Source organism: Carcharodon carcharias, chromosome 6 (assembly GCF_017639515.1).
Source record: "Carcharodon carcharias isolate sCarCar2 chromosome 6, sCarCar2.pri, whole genome shotgun sequence".
Classification (NCBI taxonomy): domain Eukaryota; kingdom Metazoa; phylum Chordata; class Chondrichthyes; order Lamniformes; family Lamnidae; genus Carcharodon; species Carcharodon carcharias.
Genome location: NC_054472.1, coordinates 50,359,024 through 50,385,134, shown reverse-complemented (window position 1 = coordinate 50,385,134; position 26,111 = coordinate 50,359,024). Strand labels below are relative to the sequence as shown.

At 42.5% G+C, this 26,111-nt stretch overlaps 1 protein-coding gene across 13 annotated transcripts in view; it reads right to left on the bottom strand.

Moving 5' to 3' along the window:
- clasp2 (cytoplasmic linker associated protein 2) overlaps window positions 1–26,111 on the bottom strand; it is a 557,389-nt gene that overhangs the window by 498,731 nt on the left and 32,547 nt on the right. For all 13 annotated transcript variants that reach the window (XM_041189359.1, XM_041189360.1, XM_041189361.1 and 10 more), the window contains exons 2-3: window positions 16,233–16,311; window positions 3,726–3,829 (exon numbers count right to left, since the gene is read on the bottom strand). In XM_041189359.1, the coding sequence (XP_041045293.1) occupies window positions 3,726–3,829; window positions 16,233–16,311 (183 nt within the window). The remainder of the gene's footprint in view (window positions 1–3,725; window positions 3,830–16,232; window positions 16,312–26,111) is intronic.

Here is a 26,111-nt window from a genome sequence, read left to right as displayed (position 1 = left end):
CCATGACCTTATTGATCAGGCTGTGGTCTCAACTCCACTTTCCTATCTGCCCCCATAACCCTCGACTCCCTTGTCGATCAAAAATCTCTAACGTTGCCCTGAGTAAATTCAATGACCAGCCTCCACTGCTTTCTGGGTAGAGAATTCCAGATACTAATGACCCTCAGGAAACAAAAATTCTCTTAAAAGGGAGAATTCTTATTCTTAAAACTGCGACCTCAAGTTCTCGTTCCCCAAACAATTGCAAACATCCTGTTGGTATCTACCCTATCAAGTCCCCTCAGGATCTTAAATGCTTCAATAAAGTCACATCTCGTTTTATCCAAAACTCTGCTGCTTAACTCATAACATGCTCTGCTCATCCATTGCACCTGTGGTCACTGACCAACAATGGCATCCGGCAGGCAATGCCTCAATTTTAAAATTCTCACCCTTGTTTTCAAATCACTCCACAGCTTCACCCCTCCCTACCTCCTTTCTCTAACCTCCTCCAGCCCCACAGCTGGCCAAGATCTCTGCACTCCTCCAATTCTGGCCTCTTCTGTATGCCTGATTTTAAATTGCTCCATCATGAGTGGCTGTGCCTTCAGGCGCCTCAAGCCTAAGCTCTGGAATTACTCTCTCACTTGGCCTCCTCTCTGCCTCACTTTCCTCCTTTAACACTCTCCTTAAAACCTACCACTTTGACCAAGTTAGTCTCAAATTTTGTTTGCTCACACCCATGTGAAGCACCTTTGTGTATTTCCTTACATTAAAGGTCCTGTATAAATAAATGCATGTTGTCGTTGTTTAGAATCACATCCAAACATCACAACTATCAGGTGTGCCCTCAAAGATGAGAACATACTCCAAAATATAAGCATGCACACTCTCTGGCAATATACTACCCACCATGACAAACATCTGGATTAGGCATCCATTGAACACAGGCCAGTCAATACAGGTGATCTATGGTTGACATGTACAAAAACTCTGCAGCTGACTTATCCTGGCTTCCTTCCAGATGGCTTATATAAAGTGATCCATGTTGAGCTTATGCATATTGTCATTTGCCTCCTTTGTCCTTAAACCCAAGTACAGGAATACCCATTTTAAGGAGTAGATACGTTGCTGGAAGCCACCACTGACATCAAAATTCCTTATATCGAAGCAAGTTTTCCCATTTAAATATCTGAGAAGCGTTCCCAACCCAAGATGCCACCGCTGCCTTGGAACAAGCAGAGCCCTCGGCACAGATACAGAAGAACATATTCTTGGTCACCGATATGAGAAGCATGTTCCAGGGTTGGTGGGGTGGAAAAAAAACCAAAATCCAAATCAAAAGTTCTAGAGAATGGAGAAACAGCCCCACCACCAATTCACCCAGCTGGTAACAATGTAGACAGTTACTCAATAAAGAAACTGCTCTATTCTGGGCTACTTAAAAACAGGGTATAGCTGTATTATGAGGTCTTAGCCCAAATCTTGCAATCAGAGTCCAAATCCACGCCCAAATCTAATCAGGCAAAAACCTACCCACTTACCTGCAAATGTTGAAAAGGCTCAACTTCCAATGGAGGATCCTGCAGAACTCCCTGAGGGCAGGAATCATCAGAGAGCAGTGAAGAAAATCTGCACAGAAGCCACATTCCCTTTTTACAGCACTAGCTGTATGTGTCAACTATAGGTCACTTCCAAGTGTTTAAAAGTCCTCAAGATTCTCCATGTAGGACTATATGAGAGATTAGGCGAGCGTGTAGGTGGGTGAGCCAAGTGGATAAGTGGGTGGGTGCGGATGGTTGGTGTGTAGGAGTGTCAGTTGTATAGTTACCCAGGAGTTAGACTAGATTTTTCTGTCTAACATTTCCTGGACAGCTATCCAGGTAATAAGGCAGGGCTGTCTGAGGAGTCGGAGACTTTTGCCAGAGGGTCTTGGGGAGCAGGGGAATTGCCCATCAGAAGTTAAAACTTCACAGGCGATTCCCATGGAGTCATTGCATCTGGACTTCTATAGGGTCCCGAAATGCATCTTGAGGGGGTAAATGCGATCTCTGATGATCTGGAGACTGGAAGATCTGAGCAATTATTATATATCCACTACTTCCAATACAAGTTCTAGAATTAGGAAACACATGTCTGGGCAATATTCTATACAATCTAGTCAATGAGACAATGAAATGCAACCATACCCCATATACAGCAAGTCCTGGACAACATCAAGGCTTGGGCTGACAAGTAGCAGCTAACATTTGTGCCACACAAGTGCTAGGCAATGGCCATCTCCAACAAGAAAGAATCTAACCATCATCCCTTGACATTCAATGGCATTACCATTGCTGAATCTCCCACTACCAACATCTTGAAGGGGTTACCATGGAACAGATACTGAACTGGGCTAGCCATACAAATACCGTGGCTACAAGAGCAGGTCAGAGGCTAGAAATCCTGCAGTGGGCACCTCACCTCCTGACACTCCAAAGCCTGCCCACAATCTACAAGGCACAAATCAGGAGTCTGTTGGTATACTCTCCACTTGCCTGCATCAGTACAGCTCCAACACCACCCAAGAAGCTTGATACCATCCAGGATAAAGCAACCCACTTGATTGGCATCCCATCCACAAACATTCACACCCTCCACCACTGAAATATCGTCACAGCCATGTGTACCAGCTACAAGATGCCCTGCAGGAACTCACCAAGTATCGTTAGGCAGCACCTTCCAAAACCATGACCACTACCATCTTGAAGGACAAGGGCAGCAGACTCATGGGAACACCACCACCTGGAAGTTCCCTGCAAGCCACTCACCATCCTGACTTGGGACTTGATCGCCACTCCCTCATTGTCACTGGGTTAAAATCCTCGAACTCCTCCTAACAGCACTGTGGTTGTACCTACACCACATGAACGACAGCAGTTCAAGAAGGCAGCTCACCACCATCTTCTCAAGGGCAATTAGGGGTGGGCAATAAATGCTGGCCCAGCCAGCAATGCCCACATGCCATGAATGAAGAAAAAAAATATACATTGCATATAATAAGTATCAATTTTAATATTGTAACTAACATACCAAGGATTCCTTCACAGGGTCACACGCCTTTGACTGCTCAGACTAGCCTCAAAAAAGGAGGGAAAAATGAACTGGGGAGCAGACAACACTAGCTGAAAAGTAGATCTCCTGGTGTTCACTAAGCATTAATTAACTGCATGGTGAAATACCTGTCCAGGTTACATTAAGCAAAACTACTTATGCAAGGTACCAAAGAAAAACTAACTGTGATACTACAATGCAGAACAAGACACATTTTTCAGGATAGAGAAAAATGGAAGGAAAATTTGTGAACATCACAGAAGAATGTTTTGTCTTGCAGGACTAGATGCCCAGAAAGATATGGTTCACGAGTAGTTCACCAATTACCAGGACAACGATTTGGACCAATTATGGATATGTCACAAGGAAGATTTTGTTCCATTAAGACCTGTTGTAAAACTATCAGAGGTGACCTGCATAACCTCAGAACTTCTCACTGTACAGCAACAGACTGCTTGTTGACAGAAGAAAAAGTATTTCAGAATTCTAAGAGAGACTGAAAGGCCACAATAATTCTAGGCCATTGTTACCTGAAAGTAAAAACATTTCAGAAATTGAAAACACAAAGATACTACCCCAATGTTTAAGGAATAACTGATCGTAGATGACACAAGTCAGTCCAGTACAGTTGGAAACGCAAAAACCAAACATACCTGGGGTGAAACAGCCTGATCCATTATTCGGACAAGAACATTCTGTGCTTGCTCTCTGACTTGATCTTTGGTATCGCCTAAACGATCTACAAGTGCTGGTACCACTGGAGAAAATAAAGCATGCATGAGTAAACAATCTTTGCAGATGTTACTAATTGTGCATTATTTTTCTTGTTTTGGTTTGTGCTTTCACAGTTGATGTTAAGCAAAACCCAAGAATTTGAGATCTTAAATCACAATTTCAACTGACAAAACAGACAAACAAAAAATTGTGAAAAGTTGGGAAATAACTGTTGCAAGTACTGATGGCTGCTGAAATGGTGCTTGGTTCTTCAAGTGTTGACTAGGGTGATGAGGGTGACACAACTGGGTATTTTTTTTGTTTCTGAAAAATAAGGATCTTTATGCCACAGTAAAGATAATATTTGGGCCATTGATTTATGGTGATTGAACAACTCAAATTCCATTTTATTAACCTTTCTCTGGCATTTCTATTGGTGCTTTGGACATTGAACTCAACATCTCTGTCCAGTTTCTGTCAACATTGCAAATAAATGCTCTTTTATATAAAATTCTTTTAACTTTATTTGAAACCTTGCTATTTTTAAACTGACAATAAAACAAGATGGCATGCAAGTGACACAAACTTGCAGTAAAAATCTGGTATTTGTTAAGGAAATGCAAGCAAAATACTACAGGTGTTGGAAATTGGAAATAAAAACAGAAAAAGCTAAAAATACTCAGGTCTGGCAGCATCTGTGGAGAGACAAACAGAGTTAATGTTTTGAGCCCAATATGACTCTTCTTCAGAAATGTAGAAATGTGATGGGTTTTATGCCATTAAAGGCTGGGAGAAAACAAAAGGCAAGGTCTGGGATAGGGTAGAGTGTAGGGAAAATTAAATGACAAAGATGCCATGAAAAGGTAAACGGAGTGGTAATTGTTGTTGAAAAGAAACCATTTGTCCAGACCAAGTGTGAATGGCAGAGTAATGAATAGCTCTGTTTGAAAGCAAAAACATGACAAACAAGGTTCAGACCAACACATGGCAAAAAAAAAATCAAAATGGGGAACAGAGTTCATGTTCTGAAATTGTTGAATTCAATATTGAGTCAAGAAGGCTGTAAAGTGCCGAATCAGGAGATAAGCTGCTGTTCCTCGAGCTTGCATTGAGCTTCACTGGAACATTGCAGCAGGCTGAAGACAGAAATATGAGCATGAGAGCAATGTGGTGAAATAAAATGGCAAGCAACCAGAAGCTAGGGGGTCATGCTTGCAGACTGCGTGGCGGTGTTCCACAAAGCAGTCACTCAATCTGCATTTGGCCTCCCCAATGCAGAGGAGATCACATTGCGATAGCAAATACAGTATACCAAATTGAAAAAGTCCTAGTAAATCACCTGGAAGGTGTTCTTGGACAGGGAGGAAAGAGGAGGTAGAAGTGCAGGTGTTATACCTCCTGCGGTTGCATACGAACGTGCCATGAGAAGGGGGACAAGGTTGTTACAAAGGGAAAGGTCCCTTGAAATGCTGGGTGGTGGGGGTGGCAGGGATGGGGGTGAGGCATTTGGTGATGGCATCATGCTGGAGGTGGTGTTAATAACCGAGGGTTTTCTTTTGAATATGGAGGCTCGTGGGATGACAAGTGAGGACAAGGGGAACTCTACCTCTATTCTGGAGGGAGGGAATGGGGTGAGGGCAGAAGTGCAGGACATATGGTGCTCAACTCTGTCTGACCTGTCAACCATAGTGCAGGGGGGAATGAGATTCTTAGCTGAGGAAAAAGGAAGACCTATCAGATGCACTGCTGTGAAACTGATCAGAATAGATGCAAAAGGACGATGAAATGGGAGAATTGAATGGAGTCCACTCAGGAGGAAGGGTGCAAGGAAGTCTGTTAGTTGTAGCTGTGATGTTGTTGGGCATATAGTGAATATTAGTAGACAGAATAGAAATGGAAACAAACAAGTCAAGGAAGCGAAGGTAAGAGTCAGAGATGGACATTGTGAAGGTGAGAGAAGGGTGGAAATCGAAAACAAAGTTGAATAAGTTATCCAGTTCGCGGTTAAGAGCGGGAAACTGCACCAATACAGTCATCAGTGTATAGTTGGGAAGTGCCCAGAGTAGGACCGAAACAAGGAATGCTCCACATGTCCCACAAAAATACAGACATAACCAAGGCCCACACAGGTACCCATAACACCACCTTTGACTTGGAAGAAGTGAGGCAAGTTAAATGAGAAAAAAGCAAAATATGACAGATGCTTGAAATCTAAAATAAAAACAGAAAATGCTGAAAAAATTCAGCAAGTCTGACAGCATCTGTGGAGAGAGAAACAGAGTTAATGTTTCGAGCCCATATTACCCTTCTTCAGAGCCAAAGTAGATGTGACGGAATTTATACTGTTTAAAGGGAGTGGAGCAGGCAAAGCAGGTCAGCAACAGGTGGGGGCTAAGGAGAGATTGACAAAGATGTCATAGACACAAGAGAACAAGTTCAGCCAAGTAGAGGAAGATGGTAGTTGATGTGGACTGGTTGGGCCTGTTTAAGGGAAAAGGGGAGAGCCCTCAGACTGTTCTGGTGGGCGATGGAGATGCATCGAGATTGGACATTCAGTGAAAGAGGCAGTGGTTAGGTCCAGGAAACTGGAAATTGTTGAAATGACAGTGACAAAAATCATGGATCTAGATGGGAACAGAATGGACAAGAAGAAAAAGAAATAGAGCCAAGATAATAAAAAATAAGTTCAGTGTGGCAGAAACAGGTTGAAAAGTTGGGTCTACCAGGACAGTCCTGTCTGTGGTATAAAAACAGACTCATCATGTCTAGAAGCAACTGTGGAGAAAGAAACAGAGTTAATGTTTCGAGCCCAATATGACTCTTCTTCAGGACTCAAGTGGATTTTGGGAAACAGGTCAAAGCAGGCTGTACGGGATCGGGGGACTTATTGGGTGGGAAGCTGCAGAGGGAAGATCTCCAGTGGAGATGAGGTCAGTGACAGTCGTGGAAACAATGGTTTGATGTTTCGGTTGTGGGGTCATGGTCCCAGGAGGTGCTCAGCATCTGCAAAATAGAAGAAGTTGGTACACCAGACAACAACAGCACCAGCCTCGTCATCAGTTTTCATAAAGGCGTCAGAGTTAGACCTGAGAGAGCAGAGTGCAACAAATTCAAAGGGGGGTAAGTTAGAAGTGAGGGGAGCAGAGAAATTAAAACAGCCATTGCCATGCCAACAGTTCTCAATGAAGAGATCAAGACCGGCAAGAGACCAGAGGGAGAATTGTAGAGTTGAGTGAAAGTCTGCTGACAGCAGGGTATGGCGGGGTGGGGAGGATTTCTGGCAAAATAAGTGAGCACAGAGGTGCAGACAATACAAGATAAGCTCAATGTCATGCTGAGCTTGAAATTCATCACGGTGTGGGTGTAAGGGGACAAAGCTGAGGTACTAGCTTAGGGCTTTGCAGTTATCTACATTTAAGGGTGGCTCTGTGCTTGTCTGAAGTTTCATGGAGCATGATAGTTTAGCAACATACAAAAGAAGGCGGAGGATTACTTGAACTAGCATTGCTAAAATTTAGCACACTGGGAGGGTAAATCTGAGGTTGGGCTCACTAGTGTCTGTCAGCAGTGAGGGAACAGTGAGGAATTAGGCCTCCAAGAATTGAGGAGAATTTCAAACCTGGCTTTCTAAATGAATTCTACAAACAGAGATTGGTTCCAGAATGAGTATGTGTCTGACTCTGCTTCTGTTGGCCACATGACAATGAAAATATTCTCATTACAGCAACAAAATGGTGATAAGTGTGCTTTAAATTTTTTATTCAAATTTGAAAGCAAAAGACACAGCTCCAGATGATCAGGTGATGAGTCTACTTAGGCAGTTGACATTGACATGGGAGTCTGAACAGGAATAAGCTAACATTAAAAATGCCACAGCAACAGGAGTAAGTCAATCACCCCCTCCATGCTGTTCCATCATTCAATTGAGACATGTTTGATCTTTATGCTAACTCAATTTACTCACCTTGGTTCCATTATCCATAATTCCCTTGTCAGACAAAAATCTATCAATCTCAGTTTTGAATTTTCAATTGACCAAGGGTCAACAGCTTTTTGGACCAGTTATGCAAATTTCCGCCAGCCTTTATGAGAGTAAGTGCTTCTCGATATCACCCCCAAACTGCGTGGCTTTAATTGTAAGTTTAATGTTTACTTGTTCTGGGCTCCCCAAATCAGAGGAAATAATTTCTCTCTATCCAATGTATCAAATCCTTTAATCATCTTAAGCACCTCACTTAGATCACCTCTTCACCTCTATGCACGAGATTGAGATAGGAATATCAAGTAAAGGGCACAGGTGCACAGAAGCAGCCACTAAGGTGGCAGGAGAGGAAGTTCAAAAGTCTGGTGGTGCTACAACAGTATGAGCAAGGGACGAAACAATGCTCAGATCAAACTGAATTTATGCATCCTTTGACTTGACCAGTGCAATTTTGATATCAAAGTAATGCTCTAAAATAGATTTACTGATATGCCAAGTACCATAGGGCAAGTGGCACTCTGCAAGGGAGTCCCCAACTCGAGGAGAAAAGGCACCACCATTGAGACATTTGATTTTGCGAATTGGGTGACCATATGAAAACAGCAGCAACAACATCATATTTCAGGTATCTGGCTAGTTGTAAACAGACTAAAATCCCTTCAAAATCCAAATCTCCTTTCATCTATCTAAAAAATGCAAGTTCCCTTCACACCTTACATGTTAAGCCAACATCCATGTTTACTCATGGCGATTTCAAGCACCTAGCTTCTTTTGACGAGTTAAAGCTCGAGTCTACTTGACCCCAAATGTAATTAAATCACACACAGACCCAATTTACCTATCCCCATAAACCGACTTCACAATAAACCAGAAAAACATTATGAAAATTATTATACTTTCTTGACAATGACCCAGGGGCCATCAACAACAGCAGGACTGCAATCACCACAATTTGCAACCTCATGGCCTGGCATGCATATCCATCACTTTACCACTATCACCGAGCTAGGAATGAACCCTGGTTCAATGGGAGAGTGTAGGAGAGCATGCCAAGAGCAGCACCAGGCATACCTAAAAAGGTAGTAAGCTACAACTCTCAGGACTCTATGCATTTTCAACAGCAGAAGCAGCATGCTCCAGACCATTAAGTAATCCTACAACCAACAAATTAGAACAAAACTCTCAAATCCTGGTAGACAATTAACTAACTATTGGGGAAGAGGTGGTTCCCCATGCTCGTTCGAGTTAGAGCCCAGTATCTGCATGCAAAAGGTAAGCTTGAAGCATTTGCAACCTCTTCAGCCAGAGGTGCCAAGTGGATGATCCGTCTTGTCCTTTTCCTGAATTTGTCACCATCACAAGCCTTCAGCCAATTTGATTCACTCCACATGATATGGAGAAATGGCTGAGTTCACTGGATAAAACAAAGGCTACAGGTTCTAAAAACATCCCGCCTCTAGCCAAGCCTGGTATCTACCTGGCCGAATGCAAAATTGTCAAGATATGCCCTATCTAAAAAAATCCCAGGGCAAATCCAATCTGGTCAATCCAAAAAGCCAATCCCATCAGACTACTATCTATCAAAGTATTGAGAAATGACATCAACATCGCACCGGTAGCACTTGCTCAGTAATTAGCTGCTCAATGCTCAGTTTGGGCTTCCCCAGGACAACATGGCTCCAGGCCTCATTTCAGCCTTTGTCCGAACAGGGACAAGGGTGGAATTCCAGAGGCTTTGACATCAAAGAAGCAGTTGACCAAGTGAGACATCAACGAACAGTGGCAAAATTGAAGACAATGGGCATCAGGGAGAAAACTCTCCAGTGGTTGGTGTCATACCTCACGCACAATGGATGATTGTGGTTGTTGGAGACCCATCATTTCAGTCCCAGGACACTGTTGTGTGAGTTACTCGGGGCTGTGTGCAAAGCCCTCCATGTTTGGCTGAAGCATCAATGATCTTCCTTCCTTCAAATGGGATCTCACTGATGATTGCACACTATTCACAACTCCTCAGATAACGAAGAGGTCATGCCCAAATACTACAAGACCTGGACAACATTTAGGCTTGGGCTTTTAAGTAGCAAGTAACATTCATATCAACAACTATCGCCAACAAGTCGGAGCATAACGCCCTCCACATTTAATGGCATCAACATTGTCATTCACCACCATCAATATGCTGGGGGTCACCATTGGCCAGGGAACATTGGTGGACCAGCCACATTAATACTGTGGTTACAGGAATAGATCAGAGGTTGGATGTTTTGCAGCGAGTGACTCACTTCCTGATCTTCGAAAGACTTTCAGCCATCGACAATGCACAAATCAACAGTGCAATGGAATACAATCCACAAGCCTGGATGAATACAGCTGCAACAACATTCAACAATCTCAACAACATTCAAGATCAAGCAGCTGCTTGACTAACATCCTATCCACCAGTGCAACAACTCACCAGGACCTCTTCAATAGCACCTCCTAAACCCATAGCTTACGCCACCTCGAAGGGCATGGACACCAGGCGCATGGGAACATCACCACCTCCAGGGTCTCCTCCAAGTTACACACCACCCTGACTTTGAAATATATCGTCATTCCTTCATTTGTCTTGGCCAAAATCCTGGATCCCTTCCTAAATGTCCTATGAGATGACCTACACCATACAGAATATAGCAGTGGTTCACCAGCACCTTCTCAAAAGTAATGAGGGATTGGCAATAAATGCTGGTCTTAACAGCAACTCCCACAACTTACGAACAAATAAACATAATATGAACTTGCAGAGATATTTGCTAAGATATCACACAAGAGAGTGCAAGGAAAAATGGGAGGTGCATGGATTTGGAGGCAATCTTTTGACATGCGTAAGAAATTGGCTAAAAGGCATGAAACAAAGGCCAAGATAATGGGCACGTATTCCAATTGACAGGGTATGACTTTGGTGTCCCACAAGGATCTGTAGTACAGATTCAGCTTTCAACTGTATTATGCATGCCTTAAGCCGTATCTTCAAGTTTGCTGATGACAAAGTTAAGTGGCATAATAAATAAGGTAGATGGAAGAAGAAAACTGCAATGGTACAGCGATAGATGAAATGAGTGGGCAGATCGAATTCAACATGGTGAAGTGCAAGGTCTCAGAAAGATAGATGACAAGTAGTTACTAAATGGGGATAAGCTAGAAACCATGGACGAGGACTTAGGGACATCCCCTTGTACAGAACAAAACCAAAATGAATGGACAGGTAGAAAAAAATAATTTGAAGAGCTAATGAAATATTGGCCTTCATCTCAAGAGTACTGTGCTTCAGTTCTATAGAATCCTGTACCAGACCCCCGCATCAGACCCACAACTAGAGTATAGCCAACTCCCGTCATTCGTCACCCCCTCTTTTGCGAATTTGTTTACTGGTATGCATGTGTATGTACACCAAACTGCAGTTCGCGGCCCGAAAAGTTCACTCATCCGCTAGTTAAAAAATTAAACTCTCACCTTTCCCATGTAGAAAGTGTGCACTGAGCATGTGCAAGTTCACAATTTCACCTTTCATGGGATTTCACAGGAATGGAACCCCTGCTAATGACAGGAGTTGACTATACTACATTTTGGGCACTGTGCCACAGGGAAAGTTTGCTTGCTTTGGAAGGATTGCAGTTTAGTTTTACCAGAACCATTTCAGTGCTACAAATTGAGGACCCAGCTTGCATGGACTTAGCTTGTATTCCCTTGAGTACTGAAGTTTAAAAGATAATCTGACTGAGATACTTAAAATGTTGAGAGCATTCGAAATTTATCTCTGAACATAGGTCTGGTGGGGGAAGGGGGAAAAATTCAAGAACAAGGGGACATCATCTTAAAATTCAAGCAGCATTAGCAACAACCTTTATGTAGCGATTTCAACATGGTAGAACCTTTCAAGGAGCTTCACAGAAGTATTAATCAAACAAAGATTTCACACTGAGTTATTAAGACAGTTGACGAAAAGCTAGGTCAAAGAGGCAAACTTCAAGGAGAATGTTGAAGAGGGGGAGTGTGAAGCGGAGAGGCATGTAGGTTTATGGAGGGAATTCCTTCGAACTACACGTAGTGCCATGTCTGCAGCAAGTGATGCAGGTACTTGCAGTTCTTTAACGCCTACCTTCATTGTGTGGACTGAAGTGTAATTTAACTTTTTACTTGGATTATCATTTGCCGATTGATTCGTCTTTAATTTATCTTGGTTCTGATTCATGTTAAAGCATAAATTACAAAAAGTGAAATCTTGTTGGTAATTCCTTCATTTTAAGGGTTATTCAGTAGATTTGGTCATTTTGGTTTATGGTTCCCACACAGAGATCGCAACAGAATCCTTTACACTGTACTTATTCGATCACATCATATACTATATTCAATTATGATGATGTCTGATGAATTCTCTCACCGCTTCAGCAGATGAGTGTAAAGCAAGAAGACCAGCTGTTCATCATCTGGTTTGGTATTGTCTCCTATGTGATGTTTCGCCAAATCTTAGTTTGCAGGTCCAATTGCAAATATAACATATTAAGTCACTGTTGCAAGGCTGGTGGAGGCACTGGCTTATCCTGTAGGGACCTGATTCCGTTCTCAACTGCTGAGCTTGGTTTATCCATCCAGGGTTAATTTCTTTTCTATGAGTGGGGGCCAAATTATAGGTTCCGAGATCGGCTTTCATAATGCTTTTGTATCGAAGTTGGGACGTTCCAAGGTGTGGGTTTCCACGCTCAGCTAGCTGTAGAATACTGCCTTAGGTATGTGGAATCTGCCATGCAAACCACATCCCCCAGTAAAGCTGAGCCCTGATAAACATGCTCTTGATACCAAGTACGTGACACCTTGCAAGAAGCACCATTCAGCATCACACTGGCCATCATGCTTTCATGAAGTGAGCAGATGATCCTGATCATTTTTTCAGGGCAGCAATATTTCTACAGCATTATGACAACATATCTCCTGGTAGGAGTAGTTGCAAGCAGCAGCAGCATATCTGTACAGTACTGCACACTGGCACAGTAAACTGTGAAGGTACAAGGCCCTGGTCACAGGTCAACAAACACAATGTAGGGGCTCTTGTCCTATTCACAGGGCTTTTCTTAAATTTGATGCACCGCAAAGATCACATTGACTGTTGATACAAACAGCATGAAAGCCACACTGATCCTGGGTACACCAACCCTGTGGAGAATAACACTTCAAAGAATTTCTCTCACGTTGGCAAGAAATGAAACACAACGATTATTGGTACAGGTGGGCTTGGTTGCCTTCCTTTTGTACAGTTGAGTAATGGTAGCATCCTTTTCATTGTGGGGCATGGTACTCTGGTTCCAGATTAACGACAAATGGTTCGTGATTTTCCTAACCACGTGAGCTCCTACGTATGAGAAAACATCAGGTAGAATGCCATCGGCTCCCAGGAGCTTACTCACAGACAGTTACTTTCTGGCCTTGGTGACTTGGGCTTGAGATGGACAGAGGGCCAGAACCCCATGCTATACAACTGATTCATTACAGTCATCGCATTCAGTGGATTCTTGGCTCAGGAGATTGTTAAAGTGCTCTGCCCAAAGAGAGAGAAACTCATACCCATTCATTAGAAGTGGACTGCTGTCTGCTGAGAGGACAGATGTCGTTCTGTTGACTTTGGGACCATCTGAAGCTGTGCAGTCTCCGCACCCCCAACCCCACCCCACCCCTGCTGAGATTGTCATAGAATGCTTTTTTGATCTAATCTGTGTGACAATGAGGTGTGTAGACACAGACGAGTGTTGCATACTGGTTTCTAGCAATAATTATTCAAAGTACCATGACTCTAATTCCTGATACCCTTGGAAAGTGAGTCAAACTTGCCTGCCAAATCAGATTGAATGACAAATCCTACACCTGTGCGACCTAAGCCAACTGAAAAGATATATGAGGAAATGTTAAGCTTTATAAGTTTAGCAAGAAATGTGGCGCACACAAGAGGGTGAGTATAAATAAAAATAAATAAAAGTTCACCCAGATTGCAGTGCAAAAATATCAAGAAAATAAGACAACCAGCTACATCTATACCAGCTATACCTGCAGTGTGGATAAGAATAAAGCAGATGTCGAATACCTGCAACTCTTGGCCCTTCAACTTCCTTCAAAATTTAAAAATGGACAAAGGTCTAACAAGGCTGGACCCATGTCTAAAAGAAAAAAGCAAAACACTGCGGACGCTGGAAATCCAGAACAAAAACAAAAATAACTGGAAAAACTCAGCAGGTCTGACAGCATCTGTGAAGAGGGACACAGTTGACGTTTCGAGTCTGGATGACCCTTCATCATCCAGACTCGAAACGTCAACTGTGTCCCTCTTCACAGATGCTGTCAGACCCGCTGAGTTTATCCAGCTATTTTTGTTTTTGAACCTATGTCTGTCTGTGACCCTTGAACAAAAAGAGCTACCTAGCGGTATCGGAGAAACTCACGCCTCATTATCTCTGAAGAGCCACTAACGACACATTGTGGGCTACACAGACTAAATTCAAAGAGAGCTATACAAAGGCCATCTGCATTTCATAACCCAGGCTGGTCAACAGGAGTTGACTCATCTGCTAAGAAAGGACCTCGGACCTCCAATTTGTGGAACCATAATATCTCCTTGGTGTATTGCAAAGTCAGTCTGCCACTTTACCATCCGACTAGAAGGATCACAGTCAAGGAACTCTGGCCCAGATTGGACACTTGGTCCCATCTACACTGTCTCTACTGGAAAGCCTGTACCATTGCCTACAAGACTGAATCATCACTGCATGCCTATCTCATCGTGGAAAGTTAACACCACAGGTAAAGTCAATGAACCAACATCAGTTTTCAGCTCTCAGACCTCCATGAAGGAGTACCCATCAGACTTAAATTCTGGACTTTGGAACCCATGTGAAACATTATTTTGTTTCCCTGTGGTCTCTGCGCTCTAAATCTTTGATCTCTCTATCAATCTTTTAGTCTATGAATGCGTGGGAGTCAATGTTGCGACCGTCCTCCCACATTTTGAATAAAGCTTTGAATTCACCTCATCTCAAGTTTGCTGTGGCATTACTAATAGAAATAGATCATGACAAAACCAAGGGGTTGAGAAATATGCCACTGCTTATAAGGGGGGAGAAAATCAAAACACACTTCTGTCTATGTGCAGGTGGTGAGGGGAGAAATTAGTGCTATTTACATGAACCCCACTCCTGTCTGTTACACAGCAAAGTTAGAGCCTATGGAATAAAAAGGACAATGGCAGCATGAATACAAAATTGGCTGAGTGACAGGGAAGAGTCATGGAGAATGGTTGTTTTTTGGGACTGGAGCAGCTTACAGCAGAATTCCCTAGGGGTCTGTTGAAGTATTGTGAACTGCAAGGAGAACGGTGACAAATCTAGGAGGACAGAGATAGACTGGTGGTAAGAGCAGCCAGATGGCAGACGAAATTTAATGCAGAGAATTGTGAAGTGGTTCATTTGGTGAGAAGGATGACAGGCAACATAAAATAAATTACAATTATAAAGGGGGACACAGGGGCATATATACACCTAGCATTAAAGAAGCAAGGAAGGTTGCCAAAGTGGTTCATCAAGTGTGCACGAGTTTTATAATTAGGGGCATAGAATCCAAAAATGAAGATACTGTAATGAACCTGTGTAAAACACTGGTTAAGCCTCAACTGGAGTAACATGTCCAATTCTGGGCACCACACTTCAGCAAGGATGTTAAGGCATTACAGAGGGCAGAAACATAAATAAACAACAGCAACATAAAGAAAAACAGTTTTTTTTTTAAAACAGCAAGTAGACAGGATCTGGAATGCACTGTTTGAGAATGAATCTGCTTCCACCACAATCTATTGGAAAGATAATTGGATGATTAATTTGAGATCAAAAAATTTGCAGGGCCAAGGAAAAAAGGTAGGGGGTAGGAATAGCCAAGCTGCTCTTGCTGAGAGCCAGTGCAGACATGATGGGACAAATGACCTTTTGTGCTGTAACCATGCTATGATTCTCTGTGTCCCCAAGTTTACTATCTTGGTGCCTTCCAGCACTGTGGCCTCTACCACTGAGAAAATGAAGAAGTAACAATATGGGAACATTCACCTTTAAATCTCTCTTTTTGGGCATATCACACAATTTAATCAAAAATCTTGAATTTCCAACCAAACATCATTCTAAGGGCATCATCATCACAAAAATTGCAACAATTTAAAGACAAGGCCAGCAATACCTTTTCAGAGTAATTCAGAATGACTTATTAGAATTGCCTAACCAATACTGATCAACTCCTAAAAACAAGATTTAGGAAAAAAAACAAAAAAAAATTTGGTGCAAATGGAAAAATAACAGCAATAGCCTTTAACAACATTCTCAATGGCTGACTTCTTGGCATGACCAGCTCTTTTGGGATATTTCAGGAAAAAAAACAAATTGGGAAGTAAACTCACCTGTTCCAACAAGGGGCTTAAAACGATCTTTAATACGTTCCACAAGTGCTCCTATAACATCTAGTGCAAGTAAAGTAACCTGTAATTATAAAAAAAAATTAAGCGACCAAGGTTCTACAAATATTTTTTTCTTCTTTTGTAAACAAGCACTAAAAAACTTACCATTACATTGCACCTTACATTTAACTTGATCAAGTGAATTGATGCAAACACATGAGATTTTATCACTAAGGTGGCTTCAGGCCAGTCAATATAAAGATACTGTGAAATGCAGTTTACAACTCTAACTTCACCAAGAAAAGCTTGGGTGTTTCATTTCATTTGTCCTGTTATGGCACCAACAATGAAAGACTATATTATGCTGAAATTATTATTTCACAAAGGCCCAATTCAACATCAGTGGTACAAGTTCTCTCTCACCCTCATTTGTTTGGTGTTGTACATCATTCACTAATTAGGAACACCAGACAGCATGTTTGGATAGCAAGATAAGGGAAGGGAAGGGAAGGGAACATGTGGCTGAAGGAGTGATGTGGGACAAAGTGGTTCGATTTCATGGACCACTGGCACCTGTGCTGGGGCTGGAATGAATTATACCATTGGGATGGGCTCCATTGCTAGGCTGGAACCAGGGTTTTAGCAAAGAGGATACAGAGGACGATTATAATGACTTTAAACTCCTAAGGGGGGGTGTGTGTGTTTGTGTGTGTGTGTGTGTGGAGGCGCTGTTGGAAAAAGGTAATGTTATAGTTCAAAAGCAATGAAGTGAACAGAGTAGAGTTGTGCCTTATGCACTACAGGTAGAGGGAAAACAAAGATAGGAAATTATTAAAACAGGAGAGAGAGAGAAATAAGAAAAGCAACAAATTAAAACACTGAAGCTGAAGGGCAGGTTAGTGTTCTGCACTTCTTGTAGCTACTCCAACTAGGATATCTGCTATCATGGTATCCATTGCACCATCCTCACACATCCACTGTAGCTCATCTGCAACCACTCTGTAATGTTAGTCACCCAAATACACCGCGCTGCTCCCTCTTTCCCCTCTAGGAGAAATCTCTGAAGCTTTTCAGCTCTGATCAAATGGCCAAAATACTAATATTTTCTTTTCTGCATGTCAACTTTTAGAATTATTCTTGTTCTTGCATTTTCAAGCACTCAGTAATTTATCTTACGGTTTGTTTATGGAATTTTAAGCATATGCCTTAGAATCCACTTTTCAGGTTCGGGTGCATGGCCCAAACTCCACTGAGTATAAAGGGACAAATTGAATGAATTGTAGCCACAAATTCAACTTCAAGGGTATAATATGGTAGCCATTGAGATTACAGATACAAGGCTTTGAGGACTGGGAACTAAAATAGCAATTTATAAAGGTCTACAGGAAAGATAGAGAAAATCATAAAAGGGGAGGAATAGCCTTAGTGATTAACTTCACTTTAACAATAAGAAGTAATAGAGCATGAATATGCAGGCACTGGAGATTTTATGGGCATATCTAAGAAATAGAAAAAAAAATTAAGACTGTAATCAGAGTTATGTATAAATCCCCTAACTGCAGTGAAGTGATGATAGATTGCTTAAATGCAGAAATTAAACAAGCATGTAGCAAAGGCAGATTTTGACTTTCATTTAGATGGGGAGAAACAGACTATATCAGAAACTTGGTGAGCTTTGAGCGCATCCGGATAATTTTTTGTAACATGTCCTTCAATCAATAAGGGAGTTCATCAAAAGATGAGGTGCTGTTCCTCACACTTTGGTTGATCTTCAATGCAACAGTGCAGGAGGCAAGGACAGAAAGGTCAAAGTGGAAGCAAGATGGAAAATTAAAATGACAGGCAACCTGAAGCTCGAGGTCATGTTTGCTGACTGAATGGAGGCTTATTGCAGACTCAGATGATAAAAACAAAAAACTGCAGATGCTGGAAATCTAAAACAAAAACAGAAACAGAAATACCTGGAAAAACTCAGCAGGTCTAGCAGCATCAGTGGAGAAGAGTACAGTTGACGTTTCGAGTCCTCATGACCCTTCAACAGAACTAAGTAAAATTAAGAAAGGGGTGAAATATAAGTTGGTTTAATGAAGGGTTTGTTGGGACAAGAAGCCAGTGATAGGTGGAGATAATCAAAAGCTGTCACAGACAAAAGAACAAAGAGGTGTTGAAAGTGGTGATATTATCTAAAGGAATGTGCTAATTAAGAGTATAAGACAGGACAGATAAGGTACAGATAGCTCTCTATTCTTCGTCTCATCCGACGCCTCAACAAGAAACTTATACTCTTTCTCTCAAGTGCTAAGGAACGCAAGCTGCAACAACTCATCGACACCAACACCCATCCAGGACCCTCCACCCCTGCCTGTCCCTCTGTCCCCACCCCGTCTTCCAATCCCAGCCCGGGCCGTAAATTCACTATACCCCCTGACCTTCCCCTCACCGACGCTGAACATTCAGTGCTCAGCAAAGGACTTAGTTTCATACCCTTACGCCCTCATCTCAAAGAATTTCTGGCTTGGCACGATGCTGAACTCTTCTTCCACCACCTTCGTCTCCGTGCTCACTTCTTTGGGCAGGAGTCCTCTCTCCGTTCAACGGATCCTTTTACCCAACTCCAATATTCTCCCTCCACCTGGACCCCTCCCTCTGGATTCTTACCTTCTCTTGATCTTTTCATTGAGAACTCTAGGTGTGACATTAGTCATCTCAATTTCTCTGCTCCTCTCACCCATTCTAACCTGTCTCTCTCTGCACTTACTGAACTCTATTCTCTCAGGTCCAACCCTGACATTGTCATCAAACCTGCTAACAAGGGTGGTGCTGTTGTTGTCTGGCACACTGACTCTACCTCGCGGAGGCTGAGCGTCAACTCACAGACACTTCCTCCTACCTCTCCCTGGACCATGACCCCACCACTGAACATCAAGCCATTGTTTCCAGGACTGTCACTGACCTCATCTCCTCTGGGGATCTTCCTCCCACAGCTTCCAACCTGATAGTCGCCCAACCTCGGACGGCCCGCTTCTACCTCCTACCCAAAATCCACAAACAGGACTGTCCCAGCAGACCGATCGTATCGGCCTGTTCCTGCCTCATGGAACTAATTTCTTGCTATCTTGACTCCCTTCTCTCTCCCCTTGTCCAGTCCCTTCCCACCTACATCCGTGATACCTCTGACACCTTATGTCACATCAACAATTTCCAGTTCCCTGGCCCCAACCGCCTCCTCTTTACCATGGACGTCCAATCCCTCTACATTTCCATCCCCCACCGGGATGGTCTGAGGGGTCTCTGCTTCTTCCTCGAACAAAGGCCCGAACAATCCCCATCCACCATTACTCTCCTCCATCTGGCTGAACTTGTTCTCACACTGAACAATTTCTCCTTTAACTCCTCTCACTTCAAATAAAAGGTGTGGCTATGGGTACCCGCATGGGCCCCAGCTAGCTTGTCCTCCTTCTTCCTTAACCGAGGTTTTCCACCCACAGTAGTTGACAGGGCCCTCAACCGTGTCCGGCCCATCTCCTGCGCATCCGCCCTCACGCCTTCTCCTCCCTCCCAGAAACATGATAGGGTCCCCCTTGTCCTCACTTATCATCCCACCAGCCTCCACATTCAAAGGATCATCCTCCGCCATTTCCGCCAACTCCAGCATGATGCCACCACCAAACACATCTTCCCTTCACCCCCCCCCACCCCCAGCGGCATTCCGTAGGGATCGTTCCTTCTGTGACACCCTGGGCCAATCCTCCATCACCCCCTACTCCTCCTCCCACAGCACCTCCCCATGCAAACGCATAAGATGCAACACCTGCCCCTCTACTTCCTCTCTCCTCACCGTACATGGGCCCAAACACTCCTTTCAAGTGAAGCAGCATTTCACTTGCACTTCCCTCAACTTAGGCTACTGCATTCGTTGCTCCCAATGCAGTTTCCTCTACACTGGAGAGACCAAAAGCAGACTGGGTGACCGCTTTGCGGAACACCTGCGGTCTGTCTGCAAGCATGACCCAGACCTCCCTGTTGCTTGCCATTTCAACACTCCATCCTGATCTCTTGCCCACATGTCTGTCCTTGGCTTGCTGCATTGTTCCAGTGATAACAACGTCCTTTTCAACTATACTCGACAAGTGAGAGGGCCATTAATAATGGTATAGGACCACTGAAAGGCTCATTTAAACACGTTAAAGCCAATCTAGATGTTGTTCTTGCTAGAAGTAGAGCTTTTAAGGTGGTTGGCCATAATTCATTCGTCTCGGTGTTCAAAGAATGGGACCTGTTATTCAAGGTATTTATTCATAGTCAGACTAGAGAGAGAAAGCCAGTGGAAACAAGAAACTTACCTTAACTCGAATTATCATGGTGCTAGAAGGGAGATTAGGCACCATACAACCAGCTTAAAAGAAAAGCTATTTTAAGAGAATCTCAGCATGATTCTGTAAAACATTCACCAACTTGGTAGTTTCCTCAAAAATTCAGCCAAGTTGACGGATTGTGGAAATCCACTTGACATTGCGTAGCTAGATTTTCTTTTAAACAAGCCTGTGCTGATGCACGAGAAGTTGAGTCTTGCAGGATCTCTGATCAATGGCAGAGGCTTTGCATGGGGGTTGGTCACAAGTAGTATTCTGCAGTGACTACTCTGCATCTTTATCAACAATCTGCACAAAGACATCTGCAGTTTTATAGATGATACGAAGATATGCACAAACACAAAGACTTTATCTGGGGGAAAAAAGAGGCAGAGGCAATAGGGTCATAGTTTGTGCCTTGCAGGTATCACGTGGTGGGACCTGCAGAACTGTGACTCCGGCATTATATTGTGTATTGCTCCATGTTCATTCGGGGCAACAGTTAAACCACAGGACCATGTAGGAAGTGTATTTGTAGAGGAGGTCAGACACGTGCTTTCTAGCAGCAGCTGATACACAGGCTTGGAATGCCAGAACTAAAATGGCCCTAAGTTTGTAGAATGTGAAGATTCATGCCTGCCTGGATCTAAGGTTTTGGCCAGAAGGCTACTTTGAACTACGTGGACTCACTAGCTTGAGGATTATCAGGCTTAGAATCTATCTTTTCCTTCATTCTGGAAACCAAAATAATTTATAAATCAAGTCTATCCACATCAGCACGATATAAAGCACACAGCAAAACGCCCAATACATTAAAGCAGAAAGCCTGCCTGGATGTCGTACAAAATTCCCAAGTAGATATTTTGAAAAGCAAAACTGTCAATAGAGAAGATGATGTGATAGTATTTTAGTACTAACACCTGTAACTGAGCATGTTTTATGCCATTTTCTAAAATGCTACTGAATAGTAGCAACCATGAGGCAGAGAAACACTACTCAGCTTCACACCATTTGTTTAAGATAATATAACTTCTGAAGTTCTTTTCATTAACTTTTCATCTCAAACCATGTTCAAAAGCTTCAATACAGGTTTCTCTGCATACATTATAACAGTTAATGGAGGCCTGGACTAATAGTCATAATACTTCAAATTCCACCTTGACAGTTTCTGAATTTAAATTCCATTTATTAATTATCATTAATACTGACTATGCATCTATCAGGTTGTCGCAAAAAACCCAACAGTTTCACTAATGTCATTTTGTGAAGAAAATCTGCTGCCTTTACTCAGTCTGGTCTATATGTGACTCCAGATCTACAGCCATGTGGTTGACACTTAACTGCTTTCTGATATGGCCTAGTAAGCCACTCAGTTTTATCAACCCACGACAGAAAAGTATAAGAATAAATTCAGACTGACCATGCAGCATCAACTTAAGCAACAGGTTAGGTCACAGCAGTGGCACACCCAACCCAGTTGACCCTGAAAAGTTCTCCTTGCTAACTTTTGGGCCAAAATTAGGATAACTGCCCCAGAGACAAGTCAAACAACAGCCCAACATAGGTACGATTCTGTGCCTAAGATGGTCAGCCAATGTCCCAGGCTCATTCATCACCATAGCTGGTTATGATCTGTCTTAGCAAAACAACAGACCTACCAGAGGTGGCAGCAGAATAGTATGCAGTAGGGACAGAGTGACCCCAGGAGTCCTCAGCAATAACACTGGAATCTACCTGGCAAAGTGGAAAATTATCCAGTTATATTATGTCCACAAACAGCAGGAAAGACCCCAATCATGATAATTAAAAGAATCATAAAATATTGAAGCACACAAAGGGGTCCTTCGAGTCTGAACTGTTTCTTTCTTGGAGCAATTCAGTTATGTTCACTCCTTTCCCCACAGCCATGCAATTTTTTGGCCTTCAAATATTTATGCAATTCCATTCTGAAGCCTACTATCGAATCTGTACTTAACACTATTATCAGGCAGCGCATTTTAAATCCTAACCACTTGTTGTTTAGAGAAGTTTTTCCTCATATCACCCATAGTCCTTTTGCTAATCACCTTAAATCTGTGCCCTCTGGTCATCAGCCCTCAAATCATTTCACTTCATTTACTCCATCTCAACACTTGACAACTTTGAACACCTCTTTATGCTCTTAAGAAGTGTCTTCTTGCACCTCCTTTAAAATTGCACCATTTAGTACATGTTGTCTCTCCTCATTCTTCCAACAAAAATGTATCATTTCACACTGCTGTGCTGAATTTCATCTGCCAGATTTCCATCCATCCCACTAAATAGTTCAAAGTCCAACTGTTAACCCAAGGAATTTGGTGAATGGGGAAAGAGGTGCTGTTCTGGTCTCATACAGAACAAGGAGTGGTCCAAGAGGGGGAGCAGGAAATGGCAAGACCTGAGAGATGAAATCCAGGGGGATTAATTAGCTAATTGGTTTGAGAGTTTTCCAGTTTCCGTTTTGTCTAAGCTAGGGCAGTTGTTTGAACCAGGACACTATAAGTACAGTATTAAATCTATAGCTTAGCTAGTTAAACTACTTAATATAATCAGTAATAAGCATTGAATAAAGACTTTAACTAATTAAATAAAATAACTAAGATATGGCAGAGTGTGTCTGGACTGCAGAACTTGGAAGTTTGCGGATGGCGACACTGTCCCAAGAGATGTCGCATTTTGAATCTCTCCCATTCAGTCATTGAACTGGAATGAGAGTTAAAGAGACTGTGACACTCAGGAGGGGGGTAGGAATTTCTGGATAGTTTTAGCCAGAATACAGTCATATCCCTGAGAAAAATAAAGGTTCAGGAAAGGGAGGGTGTGACTGATAGGGAGCCAGGTAGCAGGGTATAGGAAAAGTTGAGGAGGTGGTCCCACAGATACTGTCTGTTGGACAAGAGCAATGTGCTCTCCAACTGCAAGGTCATGGATCTAAGGAGAACAGCCATAATGCAAACCAAAGCACGATGGCTTAGAAGGCTGAATGAGTGGTTTGGTTTGGAGGGGGGGGGGGGTATGTGTGTGTGTGTGTAGGTGGTGGTGACAAAGTGGAAAGCAGGCAGAGAGACTAGAAATGCGGGGGCTAACTAACGTCCTATGCAGCCAAGAATAAAAGTCTGAAGGGTCTGTTGTCTACCCAGTGCCAGGGCAAGGGATATCTCACAGCAGCTGGAGATTAACTTGGAAAGGCAAAGGGGTAAATCCAGTTGTGAATCATGTTGGGACAAAACCACATGGAGGTAGGAACAGGGAGGAGATCCTCCTGAAAAGTATCAGGAGCTTAACTCTAAATTAAAAAGCAGGATCTTGAGGGTTATTATGCAAACCATGTGCAAATTGGCATGGGAGCACACTGATCAAGAGAATTAACATGTGGATTAAGGACTGGTCTGGAAAAGAAGGGTTCTTTTCCATAGGATGCTGGCACCTCTTCTGGGATAGGAAGGAGTTATACCGACGAGATAGGATCCACCTGAACTAGGATAGGGCCTGTGTCCAAGCAGTAAGGGTAATAGTGAGGTGGTAAAGGCTTTAAATTCGGAAGGAGAGCGAGAGCATCTACAAGAAATGTAAGCCATCTAAATGTAAACCAAACAGGGCAGGAGAGCATCAGGTAGAACAAAGGGAGAGCAGTCTTGGCATGGTAATAAATAGATTTATAGAATGGGAGTCTAAAACAATGGTTAAACCTAAAAAGAGAGGAAAACCTGTTAAAAAAAAGATTTAAAAAGGTCTGGATAACAATGCACAGTATCTGTAATAAAACAGAGAAGCTGGAGGCAATGATCTGTTGGGAGGAACCAGAATAGCAGGAAGTGGTTAGACATAGCTGAAGAAAAATCAAGGCTGCGAATAGAACATTGCAGAGTTGAACATACTGAGAAAAGATAATGAGGGAAAATAGGGAGCTGGAGTAGCTGTACCTCAAGAACATAAACGGAGTTGGAAAAAAAAGAGGACAGCTTCCAGCAAAACAAAAACGGAGTCCTTATGAGTAGGCATACAAGATAATAAAGAATCAATCACTCTGACAAGAGTCATTTACAAACCAGCTAATAGTGGAAAGGAAGTAGAGGAAGAAATAGTCAAACAATTTAGTGATCTGGGTAAAAAGCATGAGTAATACTCATCAGGATTTAAACTACCCAAAATTTATTGGGCAGATAAGGGAGGGAAAAGGATTCAGGAAAAAGACTTCCTGCAACTTGTGCAGGACTCCTTCCTAACCCAACATGTAAAAAGCCCAACAAGGAAAGGTTCACCATTGGATCAAGTAAAGGCAAATTAACCTGAGCAGGTAAGTACAAGTAAGGGAACATCTGGGCAATAATGACCATAACATAATACACTATAAGGTGATGACAGAGAAGGATTTCAGACAGACAAAAATACAGTTAATAGAGAAATTTTGAGGGGCTAAGAACAGAACTTAGCCAGATAAAATGGGCAATTGTATTGGCAAAACAATGGTGTATAAAAACAATGATGAACACTGTTTTAAATGAATTCCAGAGTACTGGAAAAACATATTCCAGTAAAAGAAAAGACCAACCTAAACACTCATGGGGCTCCATGGATGAATAAATTCATGAGAACACAATTGAAGGTGAAGAAAGAGGCAAAAGTTAATCTCAGAGAGCAGAGGAGTGCATCATAAAGACTGAATGCGAGGCAATTAAGAGAGAAGTCAATAAAACAATAATGAATGTAAAGACCAACTAGGAAGTTAAATTATCAAGGAAGGTTGTTAAATATTTTACAGACACATCAACTAAACAAGGATGGCTGTGATGGGAAAAGACCATGAAGGGATAGGCAGGATAATACCTCAGGTAATGATCACGAGAGAGCAGGTGTATTAAATTATTTCACTTTGGTGTTTATCAGGGCAACAGACCAGGTTAATGACTTTGAAGTTCAACACACAGAAATTTGAGTTTGTACATTTTGATCTAAAGAACATGGAGATCACTTATTACTTGGAAGATACAACTCTAGGTTAGGCAGAAGAACAAGGAATCTCAGAGTACAAAAACACTGTCATGAACATTGACATCACTAAAAGTTGTGCCAAAGGTTAGCAAGGCCATTAGAAAAAGAAGCACTTTCTGGAGCTAGGATTGAAAAGTAGGGAAGTTACACTAAACTCGTGTCGAACTTGGTTAGAATACGCCACTGCGTGCAGTTCTGGCAGCCGCATTGTAAAGAGGACAGAGAAGCACTGGATAGGGTGCAGAGATGATTTACAAGAATGATACCAGAAATGTGTGGGTATACATCATCAGGAGAGGATCGAAGGCTGTGTCCCTTTTGAAAAGGGGGTTGAGGGGTGACCCCGCAGAGGTCTTCAAAATTTTTGAAAGTTTTGATGGAGTGGATACAGAGAAGACATTTTCTCCTGTGGAGAAGAACATAACTAGAGACCATCAATATAAGATAGTCACAAAGAAATCTAATAGGGAATTCAGAAGAAAATTCTTCACTCAGAGGATGAGAATGTGGAATTCACTAT